Here is a 21,438-nt window from a genome sequence, read left to right as displayed (position 1 = left end):
AATCAAGGTACCTTTGTGAAGGGTTATACCTGTATATATATAGTGTGGGCTGTAGATAGAGACGATTGTGGAGAGTCCCGTTTAGTAAGTTTCCTCATTCTGGTAGAAGAATCATTCGTGGAGTCCTTTTAGGAATGTGATCCTTGAATGATAGGAACCGTGGGTGCTACTCTTGTAGTTTCCTTGTGGGAGTGAGTCACTATCGAGGATGGATTGATCCATTCCTATGTGGTAGATTGCATCATTTTGTAGTTGAACTCCTTACCGGAGTGGGTACTGGTATGACCCGATGGGCCATTGGCCGTACTAGGCCATTATTGACCGATGATGTGGCGTGATGCCATTGGGTGACTAGATTTAGGTATATCATCCACCAAGCAAGCATGGTCTATGGTTAAAGGAGTTTCCCAGCATGTATCGTATTTTTTTTTGTAGAATTGCATGTATCGTATTCAAGGTCTGAGAAATTGGTATTGGATCAGTATTGAACAGAGGTTGATATCGTTTCCTGGCCAATCTCGTATCAGAGGATTACCAAGGGTAAAAAAGTAAAAATAGAATCCGATTTTTACCCATTCGATCTGGACAATATGGGCCGATCTGAATCAGTTATCGGATCTCTATCAATACCGTATCCGGAATTCCGGATCCGATTCCTAAATCCCTGATCCAACGTGTTTCACGTTTGCAGGATAGAATGCAACAAAACTAGTGTGCCTCATCAGATTGGCTTTACCCACCTGATTCATACCCTGGGCGCAGCCTGCGCCCCCGGCACAGAGAACATTTAGCCTTCAAGGTTAATATATACAGACCACTATGATGAGGACCTCTCCAGATGGACTCTTTCAGAATTTGATTCTCGTCTGTCAACTTTGGCAGCTTAAAAGAGGGGATTCTCATACGTTTTTCCTCCGGAAGGATTGGGGGTAGCTTTCATACTTTCACTATAATACTCTTTCATTCGCAGCCAGAGGTGATTTGGTGAAGGTTAGATTTTGGCTCTGCAACGGAACCTCAAGATAAAATCTGCAAATTCTTCTTCATTTTTCATCTTTGTTGACATATGAGTAGTTACCTCTTCTCTTTTAAACATTACCAAAACAGTTGGAGTTGAGTTGTTCTTCTGACGAGAAGAAAGCAATGGGGATTCCATCGGAAATGAGAGATGCTTGGATTAACAAAAGGAAATCACTGTTGATCCCTTCTCCATCCGAAGACCAGAGGATCTCGGCTGCAAAACGGTGTGCTCAAGGTATTACAATTCTCTTTCGTGTCGTGGAAGTCCAAATTTCTTTGATCCGAATTGAATTATTGCTGTTGTTCATACTTGTTATTTTTCTTTTTTATTATTGAAATTTTTTGTTCATCTTGTATTTCATCCTCATCATAGCGATGAACTACATGAAAAATGAAAAACAACGAACGAATGATCATGATCATGATGATGAAGATGATGATATTGTAGGATACGACGAAAGGTTTTATTTTCATAGCTGCGGAGCTTTATTTCATTTATGAATACTTGTTTCCTGCGTTTCTTTGATTTGCAGAGGGGGTTCGTGCTGGGACAAAGGCTGCTGTAATTGCCGCCGTTGTCACTACTCCACCCACGGTATGCGCTCTCTCTTTCCCTGTTTTGTTTAGGGAAGGGTGTTCTATAAATATGATGTGCCTTCCCCAGTTGTCAAAGACTGGAAATCATCAAGAGCTTGACATATATTACGTTACTGGGTTGGAATTATTGTTACAGGTAGGAGAGAGAGACTCCCTCTTACTTCCTTTTAGTAGAACACTCATGAGCCACTTTAACAGCAGTTCATGGTCTTTGACCTGGCTTATACCTGAGGCAACAATCTTTGGTTTTCTTTGTTAGAGATGGTTCAAAGACTTTGAATTGTTGGACATGTGGTTGCAGAATCCACAAAATCACTGACAAAAAAAAGGCTTTTGAATTATTTGATTCACCCCCTTTTTGAATACATATTTTTTTCCTCTTAACGTTTCTTAAGAACTGTTTCCAGATTATGGGTTCTCTTATTTCTTTATCTCTCTCTCTTTCTCTCTCATCTGATTTGCCATTTTTTTAATATTATTATTTCAGTTGTTCGCGTGTCGTACGATTCCTTGGGCAAAGCGTAACCTTAACTATACTGCACAAGCACTGATTGTATCTGCAGGTACTATTACAGCTGTTCTGCTTTATGCTGATTTTATATGCTGTGCTTTTAATTTCTGTAGTGTGTATAGTTATGTTGTACAGTTATACTTATATACTCTCCTGCTCATGAAGAATTAGGGAAGACACTGGACCTTTTTATTTTTTATTTTTTATGATGAATAAGTAATTATTTATATTGGCATTGAGAAAATCATATAGTAGTAGAGTTATTTAAGAGGGAAAACAGATGAAACAACTAAACAATATGGCACCCAGTTTGGACGAATGGAATAGCATCCCTAAACATAGAGGCTGGATGACCCCCTGTTTTGCCAGGTCATTAGCCAGTTCATTACCACTTCTCCGCTTCCATTGGACTAATCAATTTGATTGGGAGGTTAGATGCCTAATGTGTCTAATATAGTGTACATACCACCAGAGTTCTTCTGAAGAACTCCCATTCCAACCTATAACATTTGCTGCATCCCTTTCTATTATCACATGGAAGCATCCATTGCTGATCAAAGGTTGCAATCCTCCACCTTTAGAGCCACCATCTCTGCCCCTTTTAGAGTCGCATTCTCTAATAGGGCCAGAGGAAGCGCAAATAACTCTACCATCTAAAAGTCTTATAATGGCCTCAACCTCTGGACCAGGAATCCTATAGGGCATCCATCTTTTTTCAGTTTTGCTACTGATTCTAGAGAAGGCTGCTATGAAACAACCACATCCGGTATACACCCTCCCCAGAGAAATCCAATGGTCTCCAATGCTCAAAAAATTGACGAGTCATAATACCTATAAATAGATCATCAGCTGCTGCCCAATGAGCAATCCCAACCTTGATTTTATAAATGACCTTAATTAAATGAGAAAACTGATCTTGGAAAGCGTAGCATTTCTCTCCTCCAAATACACAAGTTAGCAGCAATACTCTCATAATATTACTCGTTCTGTTTTGATTGCTTTTTGTAGTTCAATTCATGGGGGAATTTTCCAGGGCTGGGGTGTGGGTAGATTATAGGAAGGTTATTCCAGCTTGACATGGATTTGGGAAAAAAAACTTAGCTAATTGGCTCCTCTGCCTTACTTGTGTACTAATAGTAGTTCCTTGGAATTCTTGCAGAACTTTTGGTTTGAAATATGAGATCATAGCTTCTAGTGATGCATGTGAATGAAGGTGTAGAATTTTATTTCTAATTTCTGTATATCGGCAGAGGAGTCTATTATTTTTTAAACCCCACAACCTATTCTTGCTCTACATGGAGCAGCAGTTCAAATCTAAAGATCTATAGGCACTTTGATCTTTTACTTCTTGATTGGAGGGTTTATCTCCATTGTGTAATTTTTGCCAATGTCTACTTTACCTTCAGAGTCCCTGGATTGTCTTTAGTTATTCATGATGATTTGGTATGATAAAAGAATGTACTTTAGTGTTCACATATAGTTCATTTGCTCCAATGGTCTGTATGTCCACTCTACAAGGAATTGTTTCTTCCCACTGATGAGGGATAGAATTAAAAACAAGATGGAGATAATGATCAAAGGGATAATTTAAAAACAGGTATTTTGGTAACCTTCTTAAATTTCTTTTTCCCCACTCTTAAGTAAGAATAGGGGGGGGGGGGGGGAAACATAACTAGAGAAAAAGAAAAAACTTGTGAAAGTTCTATTTCGTTGTTGTATATCCTGTGACCTCATGACATGTTTCCTTCTTTCTGATGATGATGACAAAAAACATTTTAAGTATGGAGATTTAAGATTTTTGAAGCCATTGCTGTCACTTGGGAAACATGGTTTTATTCAAGTTTCCTTTCCTCAACTTGGTTTCTATTCTCGTTCTGCAAATATTGGTACTTCCTTGTCCTTTTCCCTGAATTAGGTTGCTTCTGCGTTTTAGATTTGAGTGATTTACACAATGTGTTTAAAATGTCCTTTTATCTTTCACTTTTCTTTTGTTTTTACATCATTCATTTGCCATTTCCCAATTTTCACTTCTCATCTCATTTCCCATTCCTCTTTTTCTATCTATTCGTTCCCTGATTTTGTCTAATCCTCAGTTTTACATACTTTCTTTGTTTGGATCCATGTAGCCGACCCCATTAAGTTGGGATAAGGCTGAGCTTGTTGTTGTTGTTTGAAATGTAAATGATTGATTTCACTGCATGCTCTGGTCATTATTATAAGGAACAAGCTGTGGCTTGTTCTGAATTGTTGAAATTGGATTGGGTACAAGAGACAAGAAAATCTGTTACATTAAGGTTTTGCACTATCATGTCTATATGATTCCAGATTCTGTAGAACCTCATATTTGCACCCCAGGCAGTCAGATTCCATTCCTGTGTATTAACCAATAAAAGGAAAAATGTTAATGGAATGCTAAAGTCACTTCAACAGATATGTTGCCTTCATACTTCTTGTCTTAAGGTTTGACTTATTAATTTAGGCTGTGTTTGTTTCTCCATAAAATATTTTACGGGATTTGTTGAAAATCAATACAAAATGGTACAAGGGTTAGAAAGGGCGGGAAATGTTTTACTGAAATGCAATACCAAAAAAGTTGGAAAACAACATCCATTTCAAAATTCATTATGTTTTCCTAAATAGTTATGGTATCTTGATTATTGGTACTGTTAGCACCCACCCATGCAGATCATATGACTGGATCCTTTCCCTCATTCAATAATGTCCAAATGTACTTATTGGTCATGAACAACCAAAATGCCAAATGGCAGAAAAATATAAATAGAATTTATAAGCAATAATTATTTTCCTATAAATTATTTCATGGTAAAACAACAGTCTTACTGGATTCTTGAGTATCTGAGCTGCATGTCAGTGTGAACCTGATATTCTGCTTTGTGGTATTATTCTCTCCCTTCCTTGTTACTACGATCTGGTCCTGTCTGTCATTCTCCTAACTAATTCTCTCTATTCATCTTTCCTATTTGCTCATTCTTAACCTGCAGCTCTGGTTTGTAAGAAATGCTGGTATTATATGTTGGTCTGTTGTTATTGATATTCATTGTTTCTTGTTTTACGGAAACTCAGTTCACAGTCAGCTGAAAATCCACCCCCCCACTTCTTCCAAACCCTGATATTTTTATTATGTGTGATTTACAAACTCAAATCTACTCTAGGATTTGTCTTTTTTATACTCAAGTGTTATCAAAATCTAGTGGGTTGCGGGTTAGAGTCGGGAAACAGCCTCTCTTGCGAAGCAGGGGCAAGGCTGCGTACATTATGACCCTCCCCAGAACCCGCAGTGGCAGGAGCCTATTGCACTGGGTATGCCCCCCCCTTCTTATACTCAAGTGTTATCAAAATCTATACAGATATTGAGATATGCATAATTCCCACCAACTACTTCAGATGCAATGTGGTTGACTGGGAAAGAACTACCTAAAAATGGAAGATTGTAAATACAAATCTAACCAGTCTAGATATGGACTAAAAGTTGACTTATATCATATTTCAATGTTTTACCACACTTCATTTGAGTACAAATTAATATATGGATACTTTGGAAAATATCTGGACAGAGTAAGAGGTTAGCAATTTTCCTTTATTTATTTTATTTTATTTTTTGGTGTGTAAAGCCAAGCTAGGGTTAAACCCTTATTCCTTAGGTAGAGATGTGTAGTCTTCATAGAACACTGGAATAAAGCTTTTGCATATGATATTTTCATGAATTCATGTTTAAACCCATCTTCTTCTTCCTTCTCTCTCTCTCTCTTCCCCCCTCCCCTCTACAAGCTTAGTTGAAGATGAAATAAGATATTGAATGTGTTGATGAAGTTGTTTGTGATGTGGAACGAGATGATGACTTGTATTAAGAGAGTTGCCAAAGATGTGCTAGGGGACGCGAAGGGTAGTCGTCCGACCCCTAGGGAGACTTAGTGGTGGAACGATGAGGTTCAAGCAACCATTAAGACCAAGAAAGATTGTTTTAAAACATGGTAAATGACTAAAGAAGCAGAGGATAAAAAGAAGTATAAAGATACCAGAAACGAAGCTAGGAAGATTATGGGGATGGCTAGGGCGAAGAAATTTGAGGATCTCTATATATCAACCTAAACACAAAAGAAGGGGAAAAACTATATATAAGATAACTATAAGATGAGAGAGAGGACGAGCAAGGATTTGGATCAAGTGAGGTGTATCAAGGGGGGTGATGGAAGAGTGTTGGTAAGGGATAAGGACATTATGAGGAGATGGGATGAGTATATTTGCGACTTACTAAATGGAGATGGGTCGAGTAAAAATGACCTGGACGATTATATTATCCATCATGACACCACACGCCATAGAAATGTATGAAAGATTAGTGTGGGGGAAGTTAAAGAAGCCTTAAGAAAGATGAAAGTAGGCAAGACACCAGGCTCAGATGAGATAGAAGTGTGGAAAACCCTAGGTGGTTGTGGGGTTTATTGGTTAACCAACCTGTTTAACAGGATTATGAACACAAGGAAGATGCTAGATGAATGGAGGAGCAACATCATAGTCCCGATCTACAAAAATAAAGGTGACATCCAAAGCTGCAATAACCATAGAAGCATAAAGCTTATGAGGCACGCTATGAAACTTTGGGAGAAGGTTATTGGGTCCCGTTTGAGAAGAGAAACTCATATCTTGGTGAACCAATTTGGCTTTATGTCTGGTAGTACCATAACAGAAGCTGTCCACTTATTGAGGAGACTCATGGAAAGATATAGAGATAGCAAGAAGGATCTCCAGATGGTCTTCACTGACCTGGAAAATGCCTATGACCAAGTCCCTAGAGATTTAATCTGTCATGTTCTGGTGAAGAGAGGGGTGTCGAATAAATATGGATGCTATTAAAGATATGTATGACCGAGTCCCAAGAGATTTAATCTCCATTTGTTTATATGATCTATTCTTAACCCCCCCCCCCCCCCCCCCAAAAAAAATGATCTATTCTTCACCCCGAAACTCCCCTTGATACTCTTTAGCTATAAATGATGATTTGGTGTACTAGAAAATGTTATTCACTGTTAAAAAATAGTTCATTTGCTCCAAAGGGCTGTCATTCTATAAGGGATTGTTTGTTTCCTTTGTTAAGGGATAAGGTCTACATAAGAAATGATTGGCAAAACATGGAATTTGGTTGAAAAACCTTCATATAAAGTCTTTTCCTTCAAAGATAAAATAAAGAAAAATGCCGAAAAGAAAGAAAAACAAGCTCATGGATTCCGCAAAAAGCACTTAATTAGTATAAGTACTAAAGATTATCCAAACCCCGACTGTTAATTTGATTCTTTTCTAAGATAAGATAAATTCAAATAAACTAGGAAAACTTGGCTACAATTGAGTTTTCCCTTTCCTTAATGTGGTTTCTATTCTCATTCTTCAGATATTGGTACTTTTTCATGTCCATTTCCCTTAAATTGGTCACTTCTATATTTCAAAGCTCTTAGTGATTTTAATGACCCACCTGTAAGATGGTAAAGGCTGATTCAGCTGTATGGCCTTATCTTTATTTCGAATGACAAACTAAGGCGTGTTAATGTGGAAGTAATCTAAAATTGGATACAAGAGATTTTTTTTTGGTGTATTAAGGTTCTACAGTATGTGATTTGTGTAGTCGCTGGATATAAACAAAAACACTAACAGACTGTGGAAGTCTGTGCAACAGATCATGTTGCTTCTATACATTCATCCGGAGTTTTGGAATTTGTACTGCAAGATATTTAAAGCACATGGCATTCTGCTTTATGGTGCTATTCTACACATTTGTCCTGAGTTTTGGCATGTCAATTTGCTGTACTGCAAGATATTTGAAGCACATATCATTCTGCTTTATGGTGCTATTCTCTTTGTTGTTAGTAGGATCTAGTCATAAATGTTCATGCCATGGAGAATTCTTTAGGATAGAACTGCCTATTTTCATGACTAGATCGGTATCAATCTCATATCTACTGGTTTCTCTTTCGTCATACTTGCTGATTCTGAACTTGCCTCTCGGGTCAGGTCAAACTGGTCGGTACTTTTTTAAAATCTACTCTTGTTGTGTTGTTTGTTTAATTGTCTAAATTTTGGTTTAGTATAAAAGCTAGTATTTATGTTAGTTTTGTCTATTTTCATTGTTATTCCTTTCTGAGTCTGAAATTCCACTCACAGTCGGCTGAAACTTGGTGTTTTTTCAAAACCTGTGTCATAGTTGTCCTTTGGCCTTTTTTTTTAGTACTTCAACTTTATGTTACAAAATTATAATGATACCAAGGTACTTGGTGATTCCACCAACTACATGGGATGCAATGTAGTTAACTGGGAGAGATATTGAGAAGGAAGATACACCACAGAAATAGAACAGTCAAGATAGGAACTAACGGTTGATTTGTATGCCAATATTTTACCTTAACCTCCTTTCAAGCTAGTTGAATCCATGTGTACTTTGGCCAAAGATCTGTCTGGATTAATAGGGGTAGATATTTTATTTATTTTGTTTTGTTTTTCCAGTGCTGGTCGCAAGCTGGATTTAACCCCTCTCCTTTGATCAGGAGATGTCCTCATGAAACAACACTATAAAGCTTTTGAATCAGATTTTTCTGTTGATTCATGTTGAAACTCCCTCTTCTCCCCACTCCCTCCCCAAAGCTTAGATGGAGATTTAAAGAAACACAGAAATGCGTTTATGTGCACTCTTTTCTCTTGCCATTCCTTATACGTATATATTGTCCCTGTTTCTGCAGAACTTCTATGATTTATCCAAATTAAACTTTCTTATTCTGTGCATAAAACTAAACTCTTACTTTGTTAACTGATGAACAACTTGAGTTGCCTCCTACTTCATTACTGCTGATAAAACTATTTTGGAGTGCAAGCATAAGACTACAGTATGATAAATCTTCTAAACATGTCCAAATTAAAGAGCCTATTCCATGAGACATATAGGTCTGACACCACTATAGTTTTTGTCTTTCCCCTGTTTCTGTATTCTTTTAGGTGTCGTTTATTTTTTTTTTTTTTGGGGGGGGGGGGGGGTGGGTTAGGGTGGGAGAGTAATGAAAACACAATGTTTTCAGTAAGGGTGTCAAAACCAAACCGGAACAAAAAACAAACCCGAAACTGAGCTGAAGTAACTGAACCGAACCGAACCGAATAAATGCGGTTTGGTTTTGGTATATGAGTATTTAATTCGGTTCGGTTATGGTTTTAGTTAAAAAACCGTCGGTTTGAACCGGAACCAAACCAACCACACTTAAATCCAAAACCTTATATCTTTTTTTTAATTTTTTAATTTTTTTATGGTGTTGCCTTTCCTTTTGGAACAATAATTTTGATGTGTTTCTTTGACTTTATTGATGGGTAAGCCGAAAGATAAGATCTGAAAGTGGAGAACTCACTTGGGATTCTTATTTAATTATTAATATTTCTGGTTCCTTTAAGGTTTTGTGAGCATTTTATTTATACAAATGGAGTTACTTGAGAACACAGCAAGGCAATAAAAACTGACAGCCTAGCAGAATGGAACCGTATTGGAGAACCAAATTAAACCCGAATTAGACCTGTATTGGAAAACCGAATTAGAACTGTTGCAAATCAGAGTTAAACTAATCACATCAGGGGAGAAGGGAGAAAGATGAAAGAAGAAGAAAGAGAGGGAGAAGAAGTTGCCGTAAGAGAGGAGAGCAGCCTGCGATAGGTAAATTAGAATACCTTCACACAGTCAGCCTCTCAATATATAATTAATTTAGACAAAATAGAAAGTAAGGTAGTTAGGGATATATGAAATTACCCCTAACCCCTTACTTATTACAACCTTACAAACTTAGGACAGAACTAATGTAAAATAGCAGAAAACCCCAAAAACCTAAAATATAAGACTAAAATACCCCTAGTTTCCAACACTCCCCTTCAAGCTGGAGCATAGAGGTCTCCCATGCTCAACTTGTTACAACAGGTGCAAAAACTAGGAGCAAAAAGTGACTTGGTGAACATATCTGCTAGCTGATTCGAGGATGAAACAAATGGGGTCTCAGCAAGTTTTTTTAACACAGCATCTCGAACAAAGTGACGGTCCACTTCAATATGTTTGGTCCGTTCATGATAGACCGGATTGCTTGTAATGTATATGGCTGCCTGGCTATCACATTACGTCTTCATAGGCACCGACACAGTTAAACCCATCTCAAGAAGAAGAGACCTGAGCCACATCAACTCTTCAGTAGTATGAGCCATAGCTCTGTATTCTGTTTCAGCACTCGACCTGGCAACTGTAGTTTGTTTCTTACTATGCCACGTAACCAGATTACCCCCAACAAAAGTACGATACCCTGTAGTCGAGCGACGATCACTGGCTGAACCAGCCCAGTCAACATCTAAAAAAGCAACAAGATCCATATGCCTATGAGGGTGATAAATCAACCCTTTATCAGGAGCACCCTTCAAATAGCGAAGAACACGAACAACTCCATCCCAATGAGCCTTCCGAGCAGACTGCATAAAATGACTAAGGACACCCACTACAAAGGAAATGTCTGGTCTGGTAACTGTAAGATAGATTAGTGTAGAAAACCTAGGACCTGTAACCAGTAACTTGAGAGAGAAGAGAAGAGAGAAAAGAGAGAATGAGAGAATAATAACTTGTTGTATTCATTGATAGGTAAGCCCCTCTATTTATAATAAAGGGGAAATTACAAATAGTCTAAGCTAGGCGATGTGGGACTAAAACCCACATAGCCGACATAAGCTAAGTACACTTAATAACATAAAAATACCCCAAAAGGACCAGAATTCCCCCACGGTATTCTGGAGTACATATATTCTAACACTCCCCCACAAGCTGGATTATACAAATGCTAAAGAAAGAAGATCCAGTTTAAACTAAAGAAAAAAAAGAACTCCATAGTAATGCTAACATTCCCCCTCAAGTGAGCACATATAAGGTACTAATGCCCAACTTGAACAAAATGAGAAGAAACTAAGTTGTAGCAGAATCCAGCTTGACATATGAATGCAACTCCCAAATAAACCTTCAAGAACTTGAAAAAATAGATCTTCAAAACTTGGACAGACATGATCAGCAAACCGGGACTGGAATGTCTTCCAAAAAAGGCAGCTTTCAACGATCTTCAATAGCTATCCAGTGATGAATCTCTGGTTGTCATAGTGACATAGAATCTTGAAGGAAAATAACTAGAGCAGCAAGCAACGAAAATAAACTGAATCAGACAACGGAAAAAAACTGTATCAACCCAACTGAAAGTCCTCAAATAGGCAGCAACCAAATATCTTCAATATTCTTCAATACTTCAATCTCCCCCTTACGGCAAACTCAACCCAATAACAAGGTAGATACCCATTGGCAATGGTGAAAACTCTGATCTTCTATGTTTTGCATCAAGTGTTCCTGCAAGTTCTGGTTCTACAATGTCTGCAGGTGTACTGTACATAATCCCCCCCTCACGTGTAGTACATGTGGACGTAACAGAGATGATGTAAGAGATAGGGCAAAAGCATAATATTCCAGAATTTTCCAAGAGGTGCCAAGGGTAATGGAAAAGGAAGAAATGGCAAATTAAAGAATACCAGTAACTTCCAAAGGGGTTATGGGTATATGCCAAATGTATGGGATATGAAGGGAATTAGAATTATTGAAAAATGATAGCATGGCTGTAATTTGGTTGAAATCCACTTTTAAATACAATCCAAGCCAAAGGGCAAACTGGTAATAAACCAGAATTTTCAAGGGTCAATGGGTAGTCAAATAGGGGAATGTATGAAAAAGTAATGGCAGTTCCGTAAATAACCAGAATTTTGCAAGGGGTCATTTGGTAGATAAAGAGGCAATGAGACATGATGGGAATTAAAATTATTGTAAGGGGACAAACTTGGAAGGGCTGTAAAATATAGGTTAAGTGGAATAAAAAGAGAAAGGAGGGGTAATATAGTAAATAAACAAGAGCTGTCCTTTTTAGCAAATAAGAATAATAGTCTTCTTCAACCTTCGATAGTTTGTTGGAACAAGGAGGGCGGTAGAGCCAAGTCTGCTTTCAGCCATGAGAACTCAGCAATAGGAGTTTCGATGGGAGCTGTTACTTTGGGAAGAGGTCGAAAACTTGAATACCTTCAAGAAAGAGATTGAACTCCAGCCACATACGAGATAAACAAGAGATTGCCAAACAGAGGCAAAGAAACCCATCGAAACCAGCAATGTTTGCAGTAGAAACAAAATCCACGCAACTCCAAATAGAAGGTCAAAGATTAAACAAAAATCCGGCAACTCCAATCTGGCGGTAGGACTCAGAACCAGATATGATTTCCAACTGGTTTCTCACAACTAAAGAGGATTACACTTCAAAAGGGGAAGCAGCGGTAGATATTTGTTCAGTTGAAGGATGGTGGAAGAACAGCTTCAACCAAACCAGCAGCAACCAATCGAACCAGTACGTTGATAACAACAAACCAACCAGTAAGCCAATAGCATCAAACTAGCAACAAATAACAAATCAGGATCTGAAAAATCGACTTCAAACGATAGCCCCAACTAGCAATCGACAACAGCAAATCATAAACAGAAAACGTAAATTCAGATTGGGTTTTCCTGAGGGTTTTGAATCGTTGCCAACAACCATCAAAGAGAGTGGAAACCTAAACTGGGATGCACGCCATCAAACGGGAGCACTCTCACCAAATATAAGAGCAGCGGCAGTAGGGGATGCGCACCATCAAAACGCAGTTGTGATAAATCTTCATCGAAACTATACGAAACCCTAGTTCTCCTCCTTTTATGAACTAGGGTTTCTCCATAAATCGGAGAAACTTGGAACGACTCTCAAATCGGCAATCTTGGAGAGAATCAGTTACTGGTTGCCTAGCTCTCACAACTTCAATGCCACAAGACATCACCGTAGCACTGAATTTCTCAAACCACGCTCTGGGCGACTGTTGGAGACCATAGATAGCCTTCCGTAGCTTACAAACCTATGTGCGATTCTCCCCCTGAGCAACATACCCCAGAGGTTGCTCCATATAAACTTCGTCTTGCAATTCACCATACAAAAGGCATTTTTAATGTCATTTTGTAAATATTCTAATGCATTATCAGAACGAAAGACTTTAATAGACACACCAAACTGAGTTTTTATTTCATTATAAAGTTCTTGGAATACAGATATTCGGAACGATCCTTCAGGAGATACAAGCAGGTAAGACGGGAATGACCGTCCATGAATGTGACAAAAGACATAAAACCACGTTTATTCTTGACACGACAGGGACCCCAGATGTCCGAATGAATTAAAGCAAATAAAGACGAACTACGAGCCATAGATTGAGAAGGGAAAGACACACGGTGGTGTTTCCCCAACTCGCAGGCTTCACAGTCTATCCTAGACACAGACTTAAAAGACGGAAATAATAACTGTAACCTAGCTAAAGATAAATGACCCAACGACAATGCCATTAGAAGGGAGTTAACCCACCAACAGACGCAGCAACAATGGAGGAAGTAGCAACACCACAGGTAAGATAGTACATCCCATCCTTTTCATGCCTTCCACCAATTGTCTTCCTTGTGTGAAGATCCTGAAAAACACGAGTAGGAAAAAATGTCACAGAACAGTGTAAAGCTTTATTAAGTTGACTAACAGAAAGAAGACTCAAGGGAAACTGAGGAACATGCAACACAGAGGAAAGAATAATGGAACAGCATGGACCGAAATCTCGCGAGATCTCGCCGAGATTCTCGGTTTTCCAGGAATCCGAGATGAGATGCATGGTGAAATAGGAAAAAGTCAATTTATCGATCGAGATCTCGCCCAAGTCTCGAAGAGGGTTGAAAAAACAGGAAAAAATCAAAGGAAAACTGCAAGATCTCGGCGAGATCTCGGGTTGAATATGGGTCTCGGTTATGGGTCTGGGTCATTTTGACCATGGACCGAAATCTCACGAGATCGTCGAGATTCTCGGTTTTCTAGGAATCCGAGACGAGATGCATGGTGAAACAGGAAAAAGTCAATTTATCGGCGAGATCTCGTCTCGAAGAGGGTTGAAAAAATAGGAAAAAATCAAAGGAAAACTGCAAGATCTCGCCGAGATCTCGTTGAGATCTTGGGTCGAATGTGGGTCTTGGTTATGGGTCTGGGTCATTTTGACCCAAATAACTTGTTTTAACTTAAACTCTTAGAACTTCTAATTCATTTGGGGCTATTCTGTCGATAGAGCACTTTTTGGTTCTCTTCTTCTCTCCAACTCTCTTCTTCTCTCAATCTTCTCTTCTCTTCTTCATTATTTGGTTGGATTCGAACATTTGGAAGGTGAATTTGGTGGCAAAGTGAAGATTGCAGCTCAATTTTGGAGGATTGCTCAAGTTTGTGAAGGAGTTTTGAAGGTAAACCCATTTTCCCTAGACCTATTTTTTTGAAAAAAAATTGATGAAATGTTGTTAGATGGGTGTGATTTTGAGTTATGTTGTACAAGTTAGGCCGATCTATGACTTGATGGAGGCCGAATTTTTTTTGGGTTATTAAATTATTTATTATAATTTTTGAAAAAAAAAATGATTTTTTTCAAAAAAGAAATTAAAAAAAATAGGATAAATACTTATTGTTTGGATGTGATCTTGATGTATGTTAGACTAGTTTGCATGCTCTACAGCCTCATGGAGTAATTTTTTTTTTCACTCATTAAAAAAAAAAATTTATTTTTCAGATTTAATAATAATATTATTTAAATAATTAAAAAATATATAAAATTAAGAAAAAATACCTGTTTTTATTGAAAAATTATGCACAACAATTGTACATAATATCCAACTTCAAATGATGTCAAATACATCATTATATTATAATATTTTATATTTAAAGGTATAATTATTTTTTATAAAAATTATAAAATTTATTTTTAATTAATAAATAAATACTAGGGTTAGGGAATAAATAAGAGATAGGTATTTGATTGTTGTAGTAGCTTCATATTATGTTTAATAGTTATAAATACAATACTTTAAGTATTTAATACCTTACTTTAAGTCTGTAATAGTTACTAATACATGTTTTTTTATGTAACAGTGTAAAAAATACGATATTTCTTACACAATGGGGGATATAGCATGCTTACATGGAGTCCCAATGTCTGAGGACAAAAAGAAGTCAAAGTGTAACTATTATGGGAAGATTCTAAATTCTGGAGGAGCAACTAGGTTAAAGGAACATTTGTCTGGTCTGGGCAAGGATGTTGCCAAATGCAAAAATGTTCAGAGCCAAGTGAAACTGGCAATGACACAAAATATAAGAGGAGTACGGACAAAGAAAGCTGAGAGGGAAAGACAACAAATAGCTTTCGATGAAGCAGTGCTAGAGAGGCCTGGTGTAGACATCCATGGGGGAGTAGGAGATGATACTGAATATAGGCCTACACCTGGTGAGTTCGGATCAGAGGCTGAATGGAGGATTTACCAGCAGACTTTGGTAGCGAGTAGGCAAAGTTTTCATTTTGACAATATTAGAGCATATGAGCAAGCAAGAGGAGCTGGTGGATCTGGCTCAGCTGCACCAGTGCAAGAAGATGAGAGGAGGAGAAGCACTGGCACAAGAGATATCCCACGGCCCCAAGCCCGACCACGAGTATGATCCCCAAATACCATTCTTGAGCAGGATCCATCTACCTTTAGGCAACAAGATGCCTTCCAGCCAACCATCCCGCAAGTGTTGGTGGTAAACAAGAGGAAGCACGGAAAGCCTTCAGCAAGTTCATGCTATTCAATGGCATTCCAGCTAATGTAGCACAAGGAACATATTATAATGCATTTCTTGACGCTGCAGGGAGGGCTAGCGCAGGATGGAAGGGGCCTACACCATATGAGTTGTATAATGTATATTTGCCTAGAGAGGTAGAGGAGCTGAAAGAGTACATTGAGGGTCTGAAGCCAAATTGGGACACATATGGGGTTATTCTTATGGCTGATGGTTGGACTGGACCTACTAGACAGTCCATCATAAATTTTATGGTGAGTTGCAATGGGAAGACTGTCTTCTTGAAGTCTGTTGATGCATCAAAACATGTCAAGGATGCATCATACTTGTATAAGCTACTGAAGCAAGTGGTGGAGGAAGATATAGGAGCAAAGAACGTTATCCAAATTGTGACGGATAACGGTTCTAATTTTAAGAAGGCTGGAGAGAAATTGATGAACAAGAAGAGTAAGAGGATCCGCCTCTTTTGGACTCCATGTGCAGCCCATTCTATTGATTTAATGCTGAAGGACATGGGGAAAAAAGCTTTGGTGGCTGGTGTGGTCAATAGGGCAAGGCAAGTGACCACCTTTGTATATAACCATGGTTATGCTTTAGCCATGATGAGGGACAAATGCAAGGGGGATTTAGTGAGGCCAGATGTCACTAGATTTGCCACCAATTACATTGCATTGAAGAGCATTCAGTCGAAGGTGGTAGGTCCGAGGTCAATGTTTGCAAGTGAGCAATGGTTTAGTTGGCCGGGCTCTAGGACACAAGAAGGGAAGGCAGCACAAGAGACCATTGCAAGTGATGGATTTTGGAAGGACTTGTATAAAGTTGTTGCCATATTAGAGCCAGGGGTGGCGGACTAAGGATGGTTGACACGGAGAAGAAGCCTACCTTGCCCCACATATATGCTGCCCTGCAAAAGATGAAGGAAATGGTTCGAGATGCAATACCCCAAAGTGCTCGCTCATACATTAACATCATTGATGAGCGATGGGAGAAGCACTTGAATCATCCCTTGCATAAAGTTGGTGAGTTCAACACTTCAACATCTATACACTTTATATGAGTTTTTACATTTACATATTCAAACCTCTAAAGTATTCAGTCACTAACAACTTATATTTGTGGTTTCCCCTTTACTAGCATACTATTTGAATCCAAAGTACCAGTACTCGCATGATCTTGGGCTGGACACGGATTTGTTACTGGCAGTTGAAAATGTTATCGAGAAGTTGGAGGTCAATTCCAAGACACAATCTAACTGCAATGATGAGGTGAGATTATGGGACTTTGGTCTTTTGCTAGTCAGTAAAGGAATGTAATTACTAAATAGCAAATACTGATGCCTCTAACACTGTTTGAAATTTTAAATGTAAATAGATCAAATCCTTCAGAGAGGCCTCAACAAGTTTCAGTTGAAAATCTGCAATGGAGGGTAGACAAAAGTCAGACCCTGGTAGGTGGCAATGTAGTATGACTTTACATATATGACTTATAATTTTATTCCTTTACAATTCACATATTCTTAATATTCTTCGTTTATAATGCACGATCGTGGGTCTTGTATGGTACAAGTTCACCCAACCTGAGGAAGGTAGCAATCAAAGTGCTGTCACAAACCTGTTCATCCTCTGGCTGTGAGCGCAACTGGAGTACATTCGCCTTGATACACTCAAAGAGGCGGAACAAATTGGGTAGTCAACGACTGGAGCAACTGGTATATGCGCATTATAATATGAGACTAAGGATGAGGCACATATGTGAAGAATTTGAGAAGAATGATAAAGAGCCCATCGAGCTAGCCAACATATTCCAGGAGGACTCTGATGATGATGAGGATCCCCTATTCCAGTGGGTGAGGGATCGTGGTGCACCAGAGATGGATGAGCCTGGAGGTAGGCCCGACTCCACCATTGTGTCCGTAATCGGCACAGATGTTGAGGACTATATGTCGCAAGAGGGGCGTGCACATTCTCAGTCATCGAGACCATTTGAGGCTGCAACAGGAACTCCTCCTGATGATGATGGTGATGACCCTGCTGGTGGTAATGACCCTCCTGCTGGTAGTCGTGGTGGTACTGGTGGTGGCATGCCTGCTGGTGGTTATTATGATGATCATCATGAGGGGATGCGCGAGCAATACTAGCAAGAAGTGGGAACACTGCAGGACCCTGTGCGTTTCACAGGTGAGTCTCGGTTTACACATGCCACACAAGATCAAGACCATGGTGGCGACAACAAAACTTACAAGAGAAGGACGGGTCGCAAACACAACCAACCTCAGTATGATGACACGAGTATGAACACCATGCTAGCAAGTTTTGGAAGCATGAGTATGGATACTGGTAGTCAGCATCAGCCGTGGCAATCATCTCAACCTCATTATGCCTATGATTATGGCCAGCAGAACACCGGTTCTGAATATAATTCCTATGGTCAGTTTGGGGCCTTTGGGCAGTCAACACATGCGTATGACTATCAAAGCAGTGAGGCTAGCTCTGGCATTGGGACCAGCGTTGGGTCCACATACATTCCACAATATGACAGTAGCATAAGCAGTGGATATCAACCTTCACAGCAACGGTCTAACGCCACTGTGGAACAGCTATACCCTAGGATAGGGGTCTTGGCATATGTGGATGACAACTCTTATATGAATGCTGTGGAGAACTATATGCAACAGTGGAGCAACAACATGTCATGGGAAGACTATGTGGGACAAATGGGGAATGAATATGTCATTCAATCTCATTTTATGTGATGATAGTTGTAACTTGTAACTTGTAACATTGTTATTTGTTAAGCTTGAGCAATTTGATGCATCACTTATTCAACTTAAACATTTGTAATGCTTATTAACTTGTTTTCCTATTAATTGAATGTTTTGTTTGAGTTCTATGTACATAAATTATGTCATTAATGTATATACTATGCTATTTTAATACGTCGCCGCCTACTAACTAAGGGTCCGATGTAAAAGTCATCTTTGGACTTTGTTTTTGCAAAATTTAATAATGTCATTGTGTTTAAATGGCCTAAAATAGGTTGTATACCAATTTTCAGACCCAACAGAGGTCTAAAACCCACCGAGATGGGCTTCCGAGTCTAACAAAAAAAAATGCACAAACTCGCCGAGATCTCGGCCCAACTCGGTTTTTTCATGGGCCGAGATGGCTCTGAGACCCGAGTTTTCGAACCTTGAATGGAAGAGGTGGGAGTGATTGTACTAGATCCAGTAACTGGAGCAACAGATGCATTTGCTAATATGACAGATGAAGAATCTGAGTTATTCGAAAAGGACGTAAACAAGGTAGACTCACCAGTCATATGAGCAGAAGCTCCAGAGTTAATCATCGATGGAAAGTAGTGGAGAAGAAGGCAGATGTACCTGCATGAGCAAGGGTAGCAACGGAAGAGGAAGGTATGGAGTATGCGCTACTGGATGCCTCAAGAGTTTGTAACCTCCATAATATTTGAGTAAGCTCGTCACGATGAGTAGTGCTAGACGAACTGCCACTTGTAGTGGAACCCGATTGAGAATCATCAGTGGTCACAATATCAACATTCCCATAAGATACTGCATGATTGGCTGATTGGGTTGCCCAATCTGGTTTACCATGTTTATCCCAACAATAGTCAACAGTATGACCAGATTTACCATAATGAGTGCACCGTCGATTAGCGCGATCACCTGACGGACCACCAGTACTACGACCACCACCACCACGACCTCCCCCTGTGCCACGGCCTCTTCCACGACCACTTCCACGACCACGACCAGCAGTAAAAGCAGAGTTATCCTTGGGGGAGGAATCAGCCTTAGTAGGAGCAGCAATACACTGGAGACGAGAGAAGGTATCAGCCAGTGTAGGGACTGTCTCACCAGCCAATAAATGGCCCTTCACAGCCTTCAGATCAGAATTTAACCCAACAAAAAATTTGGAGACAAAGAACTCATTACTCTGGGCTTTTAACTAGTCAATATTAGTAGTAAGAGGCTGAAATACATTCAACTCCTCAATTAGGCCCTTAAAAGAAACAATATTACTCTTGAAGAGACTTAGAAGATTGCTGGAGCTGGAACAGTTTTTGATACAAATCGTATACACGGTTCATACTTTTCTCCTGAGAATAAGTATCTTGCAGATCATCCCAAACACCTTTGGCTGTGGTGTGAAACATAACGTTGGTGGCTATATGTGGTTCCATGCTATTCCATAGCCAGATGAAACTGATGGCATTCTCCTTTTTCCATTCACTGTAAATTGCTGTCACTGGATAAAGGTGGATCAGATGTAACATATTGAAGCTTGTCCATGGCCATGATATACACTTTCACAGCCTGTGGCCATAACAAATAATTCGAGCTCCCCTTGAGCTTGATGGAGGTAATTGTGACATTCACATTATCAGAAGAAGGTGGAACAGCAGAGGTAGTAGTAGTAGACTTAGAGTCACCCATAACCAACAAATAAGATGGACAGAAGCAGGAACCAGCAGCAACAATAACAAATCAGGTGCAAAAAAACATGCAGGAATGATGATCCAGCAGTAGGTGAGCACCAACCACACAAATAATATGGACAGCAGCAACTTGTACCAATTCAGGAGCAATGAAGGTTGCAGCAGAAGTCAAACAATAACATACAGAGCAAGCCAGCGAGTGCAGTAAATAACTAAACAGAGTTGGGGAAGAACATCACCAAGAGAGCAGATCCTCAAAGAATAACAGAAGGAGGTCACTAGATCAGAAGAGTGGCAACCACAGTAGAAGAATCCTCCAGAGTCACACAGCCAGCAGCAACCATTGATTTTCACCAAAAAAGAAACCAAAATTGATATGGAGAGCAAAACACCAGTTGAGATCGATTTCTCCAATATGAAGAACATAGAGAGAAGTTGATAGAATCTTCAAACCAGCATGAAAACCGCCTTAAAGAAGATCATAAAGAACCAGATTGGTATAGGAACCGCATGCCATTAGCATCCAGTGATAATAGGAACCATCATCATCGAGAGAGAAATAAAAAATTTAGCAGGAACAATTTCTGATCGATTCTTCAATGTTGTCTTCCCATCAACAACCAAACACCATCAAGAGAGACAAAAAACAGCCCTCCATTCATTAATAAGGAGGCTTTAATCCATAGCAAACCAGAACAGCAATCGGTGGCTGCACACCAAAAAAAGAAAAAAAAAAAAAAAACTGGAAACCGAAAGAGAAAACCAGAAGAAAGGGATTGAAGAACCCTTGATTGAATAATATAGCTCTGATAACATGTTGCAAATCAGAGTTAAACTAATCACATCAGGGGTGAAGGAAGAAAGAGAGGGAGAAGAAGTTGCCGCAAGAGAGAAGGAGAGCAGCCTGCGATAGGTAAATTAGAATACCTTCACGCAGGCAGCCTCTCAATATATAATTAATTTAGACAAAATAGAAAGTAAGGTAGTTAGAGATATAAGAAATTACCCCTAACCCCTTATTACAACCTTACAAACTAAGGACAGAACTGATGTAAAATAACAGAAAACCCCAAAAACCCAAAATATAAGACTAAAATACCCCTA

General features: G+C 39.1%; 1 protein-coding gene across 2 annotated transcripts in view; it reads left to right on the top strand.

The window, feature by feature from the left end:
• Nucleotides 1-1,058: 1,058 nt before the first annotated feature.
• Nucleotides 1,059-21,438, top strand: part of LOC122669949 (early nodulin-93-like) — a 30,299-nt gene continuing 9,919 nt past the window's right edge. For both annotated transcript variants that reach the window (XM_043866871.1, XM_043866870.1), the window contains exons 1-3: nucleotides 1,059-1,255; nucleotides 1,554-1,615; nucleotides 2,105-2,180. In XM_043866871.1, the coding sequence (XP_043722806.1) occupies nucleotides 1,144-1,255; nucleotides 1,554-1,615; nucleotides 2,105-2,180 (250 nt within the window). In that variant the 5' untranslated portion in view covers nucleotides 1,059-1,143. The remainder of the gene's footprint in view (nucleotides 1,256-1,553; nucleotides 1,616-2,104; nucleotides 2,181-21,438) is intronic.

Source organism: Telopea speciosissima, chromosome 7 (assembly GCF_018873765.1).
Source record: "Telopea speciosissima isolate NSW1024214 ecotype Mountain lineage chromosome 7, Tspe_v1, whole genome shotgun sequence".
NCBI classification, from domain to species: Eukaryota; Viridiplantae; Streptophyta; class Magnoliopsida; order Proteales; family Proteaceae; genus Telopea; species Telopea speciosissima.
Note: the sequence above shows the minus strand (reverse complement) of the source record. Positions and strands in the feature narration are given on the sequence as shown.